The sequence below is a fragment of the Humulus lupulus genome, chromosome 6 (assembly GCF_963169125.1).
Source record: "Humulus lupulus chromosome 6, drHumLupu1.1, whole genome shotgun sequence".
NCBI lineage: Eukaryota > Viridiplantae > Streptophyta > Magnoliopsida > Rosales > Cannabaceae > Humulus > Humulus lupulus.
This window is the reverse complement of record NC_084798.1, coordinates 52,932,164-52,944,846: the sequence shown is the minus strand read 5'-3', so window position 1 is coordinate 52,944,846 and position 12,683 is coordinate 52,932,164. Positions and strand designations below refer to the sequence as shown.

The 12,683-nt window shown below is 47.8% G+C and overlaps 2 protein-coding genes across 2 annotated transcripts; one reads left to right on the top strand and one right to left on the bottom strand.

The window, feature by feature from the left end:
• The first annotated feature begins 247 nt into the window (after positions 1-247).
• On the top strand, positions 248-3,004 carry LOC133785089 (uncharacterized). The gene has a single exon (XM_062224348.1). The coding sequence runs from the start codon at positions 248-250 to the stop codon at positions 3,002-3,004; it is 2,757 nt and encodes a 918-aa protein (XP_062080332.1).
• A 1,167-nt stretch (positions 3,005-4,171) lies between these two features.
• Positions 4,172-5,777, bottom strand: LOC133784019 (uncharacterized). Its single transcript, XM_062223567.1, has 2 exons — positions 4,933-5,777; positions 4,172-4,864 (listed from the first exon to the last, which is right to left on the bottom strand). Exons 1-2 carry the CDS (start codon positions 4,978-4,980, stop codon positions 4,364-4,366), a joined length of 549 nt encoding a protein of 182 aa, XP_062079551.1. The 5' UTR covers positions 4,981-5,777; the 3' UTR covers positions 4,172-4,363.
• Between the last annotated feature and the right edge of the window lie 6,906 nt (positions 5,778-12,683).

Here is a 12,683-nt window from a genome sequence, read left to right as displayed (position 1 = left end):
AGACCCAGACTATCCTCCGATCAAGAAAAAAAGGAGAAAGTTTGCTCCAGAACGCAACAAAGTAATCAATGAAGAGATCCAAAAGCTGATCGACATAGGGTCTGTTTGAGAAGTTGACTATCCTGACTGGCTAGCTAATGTTGTTGTGGTAAAGAAGAAGAATGGTAAGTGGCGAATTTGTATTGATTTTACAGATCTAAATAAGGCGTGCCCCAAAGATTCATTCCCATTGCCACACATAGATATGATGGTGGATGCAACAGCTGGACATGAGCTACTCAGCTTCATGGATGCCTTCTCAGGATACAACCAGATACTCATGCATCTGGAAGATCAAGAAAAGACAGCATTCATTACCGAACGAGGGACGTTCTGCTACACAGTCATGCCCTTCGGACTCAAGAACGCGGGGGCAACATACCAAAGGCTAGTTAATCGGATGTTCGCAGAGATGCTAGGAAACTCGATGGAGGTCTACATAGATGATATGCTAGTCAAGTCATTGGTTGCCCAAGACCACCTTGACCATCTCCAACAAGCGTTCAAGGTACTTGAAAAATATAACATGAAATTAAATCCTGCCAAATGTTCTTTTGATGTATCATCAGGGAAATTCTTAGGCTACATGGTGACCAAGCGCGGAATAGAAGCCAATCCAGAGCAAATAAGGTCAATCCAAAACATCCAACCACCTAAGAACATCAAAGATATACAACGTTTAAATGGGAGGATAGCAGCACTAAGCCGATTCATATCAAAGTCATCTGAACGCTGCCATATCTTCTTCTCAAAGCTTCGGAAGACCGAAGACTTCATCTGGACAGAAGAATGTCAGAAAGCACTCGACAAACTCAAGGCATATCTCTCGTCACCACCACTAATGGCCAAGCCTAAAGATGGAGAAACGCTCTACATCTACCTAGCAGTATCAGAAACAGCCGTCAGTGCCGTTCTCATAAGAGAAGAAAATGGTAAGCAACAACCTGTGTATTATATATCTAAAACTCTATTGGATGCAGAAACTAGATACAACCAGCTAGAGAAGCTTGCTCTGGCACTCGTCACAGCAGGACGGAAGCTCAGGCCCTATTTCCAGTGTCACCCTATAGTGGTACTTATGCAATATCCACTCCGTGCCATACTACACAAACCAGAGCTCTCAGGAAGATTGACAAAATGGGTTGTAGAGCTCAGTGAATACGATATCACATTTCAACCAAGGACCGCAATCAAATCTCAGGTATTAGCTGACTTTATTGCAGACTTCTCTAGTGATATGCAGATTCAAGCGGAGAAGGAATTGTTATGTCTGGAACAACAATCAAATACCAAATGGAGGTTGTCGGTTGACGGGTCAAGCAACAGCAAAGGATGCGGACTTGGGATAGTGCTCACAACCTCAACTGGAGACATTATACAACGATCCATTAGGTGCGAATTCAAAGCTACGAATAATGAAGCGGAATATGAGGCATTGATAGCTGGACTCGACTTAGCAAGGGAATTGAATATAAAGAATATCGAAGTCACTTTGGACTCCCAGCTGGTAGTCAGCCAACTCAATGGGACTTACCAAGCAAAAGGCTCAAAAATGACAGCATACTTGGAGGTAGTAAAAGAAAAGGTAAAACACTTCAATGAATTTTCAATTGTTCAAGTTCCTAGATTAGAGAATGACCATGCAGATGCACTTGCAAACTTGGGCTCGACAATCCAAATTAAGAATGGGTTTACAATCCCGGTAGTATACATGCAATGGCCAGCCGTGTGGAAGCAACCAGAACAATCAACGAACACCATCGACACTCAATCTTGGATGACACCGATTATTGAGTACCTGCACCATGGTACTTTACCGGCGGACAAAAATGAGTCAAGAAAGCTAAGGACAAAGGCAGCCAGGTTCACCCTCAGCAGTGGTCGACTATACAAAAGATCGTTCACTAGTCCTTTACTCAGGTGTTTGAATCCAGCCGAGGCAAAGTATATACTGACAGAGCTACACGAAGGCGAATGCGGAAACCATTCTGGATCAAGGAGCCTGTGTAACAAAGCCCTTACAACCGGGTATTATTGGCCAACAATGAGGAAAGACTCAATTGAATTTGTTAAAAGGTGCGACAAGTGCCAGAGGTTTGCTCAAGTGTCGCATATGCCACCTGAAAAACTCCATTCAACATTGATGCCATGGCCCTTCATGAAGTGGGGAATGGATATCGTAGGAAAGATGCCAACGGCGCCGGGACAAAGAGTATTTATGCTAGCAGTGACTGATTATTTCACCAAGTGGGTTGAAGCAGAAGCATACGTGCAAGTCAGGGACCGAGAAGTCAAGAGTTTTATCTGGAGAAATGTCATATGCAGATTTGGGGTGCCAAGGGAGATTGTGACGGACAACGGTTCTCAATTCATAAGTATCGAATTTCAAGATTTTTGTAAAAAATGGGGAATACAACTCTCGTTCTCGACACCCAGATACCCACAGTCAAATGGACAAGCGGAAGCGACAAATAAGACCGTGGTAGCATCGCTAAAGAAAAGACTAGACAGAGCAAAAGGAAGGTGGGCAGATGAACTTCCAGGAGTACTATGGGCCTACCGAACGACAACAAAGACTTCAACTGGAGAAACCCCGTTCTCGCTAACCTATGGAACCGAGGCAGTCATTCCCGTAGAGACAGGACTCCCTTCCACAAGATTCGAGCACATGACAGATGCGAGAAACTGGCAAAACATGGGTCACGAGCTTGACATATTAGACGAACGAAGGGAACAAGCATTAATAAGGGTCGCAGCCTACCAACATAAAGTGGCACAACATTTTAACAAGAATATCAGAGTTCAACAATTCCATGTTGGTGACTGGGTCTTCCAGAATACAAAAGAAACAGGAGCTGGAAAGTTGGGTCCGACATGGGAAGGGCCCTATAAGATTACCAAAATAGTAGGACAAGGTGCATACAGACTTCAAGCATATGATGGACGCAACATAAGTAACAGCTAGAACGCTGTTCATTTAAAACAGTATCACTTCTAAACTCTTAACTCTAAGTACTTTACCTTTATCATTATTTAATCATAATACTGACTTAAGCATCGGAGGGTCGACGGCTTTGCCGTCGACCACACCCCCTGACATTCTAGGATTCGAAGACCGGCCAAGGAAAGCCAACACATACCCATTAAATAGGTAAAAAGTTTCAATTGTTTATTATTCTTTATTATAAGATCTCAATACTGACTTAGGCATCGGAGGGTCGACGGCTCTGCGTCGACCGCACCCCCTGACATTACAGGATTCAAATATAATAGTCAAGAGGCTAGCGTGATGATCCATGTGTCAGAAGTCTGAAGTAAACCTGGACGAACACCTGATAATGCATAATAATTCATACTCGACACAAGTCCAAGCATCGCCACATAACATACCAACACTTGGACTGGGGAGAAAGGCGAAGGTCGAAGAAATGCTTGAAAAGACCAAGACAATAATCGTAGACAACTTATGACGATTCCAGATGGATGGATTGCCATAGGCTGCCACTCCTTGTTGTACAACCATCCCCAGAGGGATGGTTGGCCCAAGGTTGCCACTCCTTGTTACGTGACCATCCCTAAACGAATGGCTTGCCCTAGGTTGGAACATCTTGTCACACGACCATCCCTGGACGGATGGATGGACCCCAGATGGATGGTAGACACCATCCCCAGATGGATGGATTGCCATAGGCTGGCATTCCTTGTTGCATAACCATCCCCAGATGGATGGTTGGCCCAAGGTTGCCACTCCTTGTTACGTGACAATCCCTAAACGGATGGCTTGGCCTAGGTTGGCACTTTTTGTCACTCGACCATCCCCGGACGGATGGATGGACCCCGGACGGATGGTGGATACCAGTCGGATGGATGGCCATAAATAGGCATTGTTTGGCACTTGACGGTCCTCAGACCAATGAATGGATCTCTAACAGATGGATGATGAATAACTATTGTTTGTCGCCTAACGTCTGATATTATTGTAGAATACTACCAATGGTGCTATCTGAGATAATCACATACCTCCTGTAGAGGACCATGATCACAATCACTTTATGCTTGGTCCAATTGTATGATATTCATTAAAATTCAATCACAATTGACTACCAACATTCAACTGTAGTGAAAAGCATGATTTAACATAAAAAAACCTCAATACAACATAGAGCACAATTCGACATTCAAAAGGCTCAACAATGAGCATCAAAAGGCTCAACAGCCAACATCACAATGTTAAACCAACAAAAGAGCAAAGCATATGACCAAAAATATAGTTTAGGTGTTGACAAACCAAACATTGTCCAACCGAGGAACAACACTCGACATACTACTGAGTCACCTCAAAATCAACAATAAACTGATGCTCAACAATATCCTTAATAGCATGTCCAACAATCTGGTTGCCCTCATCCTCATCTTGAGGAATAACCGTGCAAAACCTAGGACCAATAGACCCCCCGTCGACAGGGCCAGCCTCATCCTCAAACATACCAACGTTGAGTTCCAACTCTTCGTCTACCTTCCAATCCTTAGACTTGCCTTCTTTGAACTCTGTCAACAGTTCTTTACGAGCTTTCCACATGGCCTTCACCGCAATGTCCTCCAGCTGAGCACATAAATCATTTGAATTCTTCTTCTCCTTAACCAGTTCGCTCTCTTTATCCTTTAATTGCCTCTTCAACTCTTCGTTTAATTCTTTACTTTCCTTAAGCATCTCATCAACTTTCGTAAGACCCGATCGAAGCTCAGTATTGAACTTTTTAAGATCACGATTTTCCCTTCCAAGGCGTTGATGGTCTCGACGAATATGAATCGCATTAGAAAGCATCTGTAAAAATAAATGAGTTAGTACAAACAAAATATACAAAAATGAAATAAGTAAAATAGGTTGCCTACCCGATAGGCTCCAGACACCAAATCATTGGATGACTCGACGGATCCCATTTCCTTCAAACGAGTCTCATCACGAGGACACAAGAGGGCTTCGACATATCCTTCAATAGACAAAGGGTTCGAATACACACAAGTATTCTTTGGAATGATGACAGAGATATTTTCTTACTCATCAAAATCAACCCTAGGCCTCTTGCTTGATCCTCCTTCGATGACCTTTGAAGGAACAATACTCTTTGAGGGCACGAGGTTTATTGATGGCTCTACAGCCGACGAATGACCTTTCTTCTTACTCGCCGCTTTCTTGGCTTTTGCCAAGGCATCAGGACCGGAAGGCATTTTGAATGACAACTTTTTCGAAAATTTATTCGCTAGATTACGTTCTTCTTCTGTCAGATGGTTAAGAAGAATAAACTTGATACCAATCAACTCTAAAGCTCACTTCAACAAAAAAACAGGAATACGACCATCCGGTCCAATAAGAAGATTACCTTCACTCCGCCCCTCGACTTTGCTCCAAAGAAAAATGGAAGTCAAATTTGATTCCTTTAGCAATTTCTTCCAACTTCGTTGCTTTTCAGGGATTGCTAAAATTTTCTTCAAATTTTGGTCACTATCGTACGACAAAGCAGGAAGTATGGTCAATTCTTTATCTACAAAAAGAAAAAGAAAATACCAACATTAGGATTTCAATGGGTTGGAAACAAAAGACACAAGAAAAATAGGTAAAAAATCTAGCATGCAACACCCACCTAATACCCGCCAACTAGTAGGAAACCTATCGGCCCCAGGCGAGAACATTTCTTTTCCATGGAAGAAACAATAGTGTTCTTTCCACCCACGGTCATTGGATTTTATATTACAAACCAAGGACTTGTCTTCATTACGAGACACAAAACTATATCTTCCCTTCTCTTTATCATGTCATCTCACTGTGTAATGAGCACGAAACTCTAATAATTCAACACTCATCCCAAACACCTCAGCAAATCTTTCGATGCCTAACAGTTGAAACTACTCTCCCTGATCATTACTTGTCATACACTCATCTCCATTTTAAGATATCTAGTTTTGATAATTGGGTCAGCAGTTTGGTGCTTTCATTGAGAGCAAGTTTGGTTAGTGCGGTAGCAAACATCCAACCATGGTGACTACTCGATCCAGGCACGGTAATGAGACAGAGCAACATGATGGGCAGGAGGCTCATCATACTTCCACCCCTGGTGAACAAGTTCCTGAGACCCAGCAGCGACCAGGAAAGCAGCCGGTGGGCCAGGATGACACCGGAAGTTCGGCCCCCCGGCCACCTAATCCAAACCCGTGTTATTACACGGCGGTGGAGATGGAGAACGCTCAGTTGAGGAGCCAGCTAGCAATAGCTAACCAGCAGATCAAGGATGTGCTGGCCCGACTACCCCCTCTCACAACCGACGTTAACGTCGGAGAGAGGCAAGGCGAGGCTCCTAAGTCTCGCCGGGGTAACCAGTCCAGGCATAGCCGGTCGGATAGACTTCCGACAGCCAATTCCACTCCTTCATCACATCACCGAGAGGCAAGCTTCGAAGAAATGCCTGAAGCCAGGCAACAGCAATACAGCCGTTCGGTCAGAACGTCAACTCCTAGCTCCCAGCCATCCTCGAGAGCGCCCAGGGGAGCTCGAGGAAATTCCGAAAGGAGATCCGGGGAGGGCTCGTAGCATCGGCCCGTCCCCAACAACCAACCTGTGCCTCGTCCAGATCGTCAGACGCGAGACCAGCAGATTGGCAGGGCTGAAAGGCCGCCACCAAACTTGATCCGTCCTGACGGAACTAGGATCGCCTCTCCAGTCAGGCATCCTCCTTCTCCAATCAGGTATCCATCTCCTCCTCGGCCCGTCTGAGATATCCCAGCCTATGGGAGTAGTAGGAGAAACCCGCCATCAGCTGTACCTTCTCGGCGTAGCAGGGCGCCAAGGGAAAGCCCAGATCATCCCCACCAAGGGCGGACTCCAAGCCTAGCTAGCAGGAGCCACTGGACCGGCAGTCGCCAGGGTGATCTCTCTGGGGGAGACCTGCGTCAGCGTTTGAGTTCGGCACAAAGTCATCAAACCACCCAGGGAAGCGACCTGCGAGATCGCCTTAACTCCCATAGGGGGGAACCAGCAAGAGGAGATGGCCACGCTTGCTCAGGGGGGGCCCTGTCCGAAGTACGTAATGGAGGGAATGCCCCAAATAACCTATCTCAAGATAGGAGGGGCAATAACCCACCAAATATGTACAATGGATCCAGAGTTGTTGAACAGCCCCGGAATAACCAAGGACATCAGGACCAAACCCTCGAGCTCCCGACTCAGATGGAGGAGCTGATGAGGAAGCTCCTGTTAGAAAAAGAAAAGGATGAATATGATTCAGGGGACGAGATGAAACTCTTCACCCCTAGTATAGCAGCAACGGCGTACCCATCTGGTTTCCGTATGCCTCACTTGTCAAAGTTCAATGGGGACGGAGACCCATCGGACCATCTAGGGATGTTCAACACCCTCATGATGGCCCACAACATTGGCCCTGAGCTGAGATGTTTAATCTTCCCTTCCACACTAACTGGACCTGCCAGGCAGTGGTTCAAGCAAAGTAAAAGACAGTCAATCAGCTCCTAGAAGACTTTCTCGGCAGACTTCAAAAGGGCATTCCGAGCCTCCCAGGCCACCCGTATTCAGGCCGACTCCCTGGCTAACGTGAGGCAGCAGCCCGGTGAGACTCTGAAGGCCTACCTGAGCAGATTTGCGAATGTCGCTGCTCGAGCCAGAGACGCGGACGATAGCTCCAAGCTCATGGCCATGAGAACTGGAATCCTCGTTGGAGGAGATCTCTGGAAGGATATACAAAGGAAGGGAGTCAGCTCGGTTAACGAATTCCTTAACAGGGCCCAAGAATGGATTAACTTGGAGGAGGCTGAAGCCTCAACTGCGGGAACCAGCCAGGTCCCCGAACAGCTCGCTGGAGTGGGGACGGAGGTCGTGGCAGCGACCCAAAACGTCACACAGAGCAACCAGCCCAGTGGAGGCAAAAGAAAGGGAAATGGCAAAAACAGTCAGCACGGCCAAAAGAAGAATAAGTCCGTAGACAAATTCAAGCCCATCTTCGCGACTTATACAGAGCTCACCCAGTCTAGGGAGAGTATCTTCCTAGCTAACTAACTCTACTCGAGTCCCCTGGAAGAGGCCGGAGCCATTAAAGCATCATAAAGGGAAAAGAGACACCTCCAAGTTTTGTCATTTTCATAACGATGTTGGCCACAATACCGACGATTGTAGGCACTTAAAAGACGAGATCGAGACTCTCATCAGAGCCGTCCCCTTGGCTCAATACGCACGAAACAAGGTTCCAGCAAGTCGACCTGCTCCAGAAGTCCCGGCCAGTCAGTCCGGGCCTCGGGTAGATCAGGACGTCCCTCCTCCCGTGGTTGGAGGAGAGATATCCACCATCTCTGGAGGTCCGCATATGGCCGGCACGAGCAGAGGCACCCAGAAGAGATATGTGAATGAACTAAAGGCTCATAACGGAGTAGAATTCGTCCCGGAGCAGCGTCAGTCAAAGCAGCAGCGATTGGAGAGGCAACCGATCATTTTCACGGAGGAAGATGCGAGCCATGTCCAGTTCCCTCACAATGACCCTTTGGTCGTGGTAGTTCAGCTCGCCAATCGGAGGGTGAGGAGGGTACTGATAGACAACGGAAGCTCGGTGAACCTCCTGTTCCGATCCACGTTGGAAAAGATGGGTTTGACCGTCGCCGAGCTAAAGGCGACCTCCATGATGTTGTATGGTTTTTCGGGAGAGGGATCAGCGGCAATAGGGACGATCGAGCTGGTGATCACCCTAGGAGAAGGATCTCGGACAGTCTCCAAACTTCTCGAGTTCGTGGTCATTAACTGCTCCGCTGCCTACAACGCCATTTTGGGACGACCTACGCTCATTGTTTTTGAGGCCGTCACTTCCATTCGCCACCTCGCGATGAAATTCCCTACTAACACGGGAATCTGCACTGTCCATGGCAATCAGCTCGCTGCCAGGGAATGCTACAACATTTCCATGAAGGGAAAGTCTAAACCCAGGCAGCTGGCAATGGCAATTCAAGATGGTGAAGAGGAATCTCAGGAACCCTTAGCTGATTCTGAGATTGAAAAACCTCAAAGTGCCGAAGGGGAAAATGTCGTCTTAAGCGAGGACATTGACCCTCGAATAGGCGAAGACAGATCCGAGCTCCAGGCGATTGAGGAGCTCGAGGAAGTGAACATCGATCCGCAGAATCCATCACGGACGGTCAAGCTCGGGAAAAACCTCTGTAGAAAGAGGAAGGCGGAGCTGACCAAGTTTCCTGCGAGATAACCTGGACGTATTTGCATGGTCCCATGAGGACATGGTGGGAATCAGCCCGAGTGTCATCATGCATACACTTCATCTGGATAAAAGCATTCCCGCCAAGTCCCAGAAGCAAAGACACCTAGGAACGGCTCGAGCTGAAGCCTTGAAGGAAGAGGTGGCCCGGCTCAAGAAATGCGGCTTTATCCGCGAGGCCAAGTTTCCAATATGGGTTGCCAACCCCATGCTAGTTCCAAAGCCTAACGGGAAATGGCGGACCTGCATCGACTTCTCCGACCTGAATAAGGCCTGCCCCAAGGATTGCTTTCCATTGCCAAGGATTGATCAGTTGGTGGACGCCACAGCGGGGCACGAGCTCATGTCATTTATGGACGCGTACTCAGGCTACAATCAGATCGCGATGAATCTGGTGGACCAGGAACACACCAGCTTCATGACCCCGACTAACGTCTATTGTTACAAGGTCATGCCATTCGGGCTGAAGAACGCCGAAGCTACCTACCAAAGGTTAGTAAATAGAATGTTCGCAGAACAGATCGGAAAAAACATGGAAGTGTACGTTGATGACATGCTAGTCAAGTCAAAGACTGCCGATAACCATGCTTTCGACCTGGAAGAATGTTTTAAGATACTGCGGGAATATGGCATGAGGCTCAATCCACAGAAATGCACTTTTGGAGTCGCGTCAGGGAAATTCCTGGGGTTCATAGTCAATACCCGAGGAATCGAAGCAAACCCCAACAAGATCCGATCAGTGCTCAAGCTTCCCTCGCCCAGGTCGCGAAAAGATGTCCAAGGCCTGACAGGAAGAGTGGCAGCCCTCAATCGGTTTATTTCCAAGTCCACCGATAAGTGTTTGCCATTCTACAACCTGCTCCGAGGAAACAAGAAGTTCGAATGGACAGAAGAGTGCGAAAGCGCATTCCTCGACCTGAAGGCACATCTGGCCAAGCCACCCGTATTATCCAAACCCAAAGCGGGAGAGCCTCTTTTTCTCTACCTGGCTGTCACTGAGGATGCAGCTAGTGTCGTGTTGGTACATGAAGAAGACCGAGTTCAGAGACTAGTCTACTACATCAGCAAGAGACTTCTCGGATCAGAATCCCGATACCCGTTGATGGAGAAATTGGCGTTCTGCCTTATCACGGCCTCGCAAAAGCTCAGGCCGTACTTCCAGTCCCACTCGATACACGTCATGACCGATCAGCCTTTAAGGTAGGTTTTGCAAAAACCTGAAGCATCAGGACGTTTGTTAAAGTGGGCCATCGAACTCAGTCAGTTCGAGATTCTGTACACTCCCCGAACTGCTATAAAAGGTCAGGCCCTGGCCGATTTTATGGCAGAATGCACGGGATTCCAGAAGGATCCCGCAGAAGACTCACCCCGGGTCACCTCGTCCCAGGCATCGTGGAGGATCTTTGTGGATGGTTCATCCAACGAGAACGGCTCCGGAGCTGGAATCATTTTGATATCCCCCGAGGGACATAGATTCCACTCGGCACTGAGATTCGGGTTCAAGGCCTCCAACAACGAGGCCGAATACGAAGCTTTGCTGGCCGGGCTGAGGATAGCCCAGGAGTTGAAGGCGGGCTCCGTCCAGTGCTTCAGTGACTCCCAGCTCGTGGTAAACCAGGTTCTGGGCGAATATCAAGCACGGGGACCCAAGATGGCCGCCTATCTAGCAAAGGTAAAAGCTAAGCTGTCCACGTTTGAGCGAGGCTCGATCGAACAGATACCTCGGGAGCAGAACGCTAACGCAGATGCTCTTGCCAAGCTCGCCACTTCTGGGGAGACGGAGACTTTGGGGTTAGTACCAGTAGAATTCTTGGAGAAACCAAGTATAGAAGAAGTAAGGACGGATGTCGAGATGATCGACGCTAGGCCGACCTGGATGACCCCCATCCTTGAGTATCTCGTCGAGGGAAAGCTGCCTGAAGGGCGTAATGATGCACGGCGAGTACTCTATCAAGCTCCGAGGTATACAATAGTAGATGGGGTATTATACCGGCGTGGGCACTCCCTGCCTCTCCTACAATGTGTTCTTCCAGATGAAGCAAAGGCCATCCTGCAGGAGGTGCACAAGGGTTTTTGCGGAGACCACACTGGGGGGCAGAGCTTGGCCTTAAAGGTCCTGAGGCAGGGGTATTACTGGCCAACTCTATCCAAAGACTCGATCTCATACGTGAAGAAGTGCGACAAGTGCCAGCGATTCGCCGCAGTTGCCCGAGCTCCTCCAGTCGAGCTGAAGATGATCTCGTCCCCATGGCCATTTTCCGTTTGGGGGATAGACTTGGTTGGCGCCCTCCCCACTGGGAAGGGCGGGGTCCGTTACGCCGTGGTAGCCATCGACTACTTTACGAAGTGGGCTGAGGCAGAACCTTTGGCAACGATAACGTCCAAAAAAGTGCTTGACTTCGTGGTTAAAAGCATTGTTTGTCAATTCAGCCTGCCTAAGAAGATTGTCTCCGACAATGGTACTCAGTTCGACAGCGACCTGTTCACCAAGTTTTGTGAAAGGTACGGGATTATGAAAAGTTTTTCCTCCGTGGCCTATCCTCAGGCGAATGGCCAGGTCGAAGCTGTCAACAAGACTCTAAAGGCGAGCCTCAAGAAGAGATTAGATGATGCGAAAGGGGTCTGGCCAGAACAGCTCCCCCAGGTCCTATGGGCATACCGGACCTCGCATCGGACTCCTACGGGTCATACTCCTTTTTCCCTAACCTTTGGGAGTGAGGCAGTCCTCCCCGTGGAGGTTAAGGTGCTTTCGCATAGGGTCCAATCTTACGACCAGGACCGCAACCACGAGCTCCTGTGCAATTCGCTTGACCTAGTTGATGAAAGGCGAGAGGATTCGCAACTCCAGCTCGCCCATTATCAGCAGAAAATTACTCGCTACTTCAACACCAAAGTCAAAAAGCGCGCCTTTAGTGTTGGTGACTTGGTCCTAAGGAGAGTTTTCCTGGCCGGGAAAGATCCCAAAGATGGAGTCTTGGGACCAAACTGGGAAGGACCGTACCAGGTCACCAAAATCATTAAGGAGGGAACTTATAAGTTAGCTCGACTTGATGGAGGGGCGGTCCCGCGGACTTGGAACGCCATCCACTTAAAGAAATATTATCAGTGATTCACTTGTAAGGCCTGGAAGGCCATTCTTTATGTATTAATAAAGATCAGCTTTTGTACATGTTTGCAAGTGTAATCTAAAGTAACCACGAAAGACCCTTTCCCAGTTACTTGGGGGGCATATGGTACCTGGATATAACCAGGTCTCCTTAATGACTTAGAAGTTGATTCATATCGATTGACCGTTGTTTTTCTTAAAAAACGCGAGATATTGATAAGGATTAAACGCTAACTAAGTCCTATCCTGGATATAACCGGGTCATAAAACTTAGA

Excerpts from the sequence above, each read along its gene's own strand:
- LOC133785089 (XM_062224348.1), top strand. The coding sequence starts at position 248 with ATGGTGGATGCAACAGCTGGACATGAGCTACTCAGCTTCATGGATGCC.
- LOC133784019 (XM_062223567.1), bottom strand. The coding sequence starts at position 4,980 with ATGGGATCCGTCGAGTCATCCAATGATTTGGTGTCTGGAGCCTATCGG. Across the intron at positions 4,865-4,932 it reads TGGTGTCTGGAGCCTATCGG|ATGCTTTCTAATGCGATTCA; the intron begins GTAGGCAACCTA and ends TTATTTTTACAG.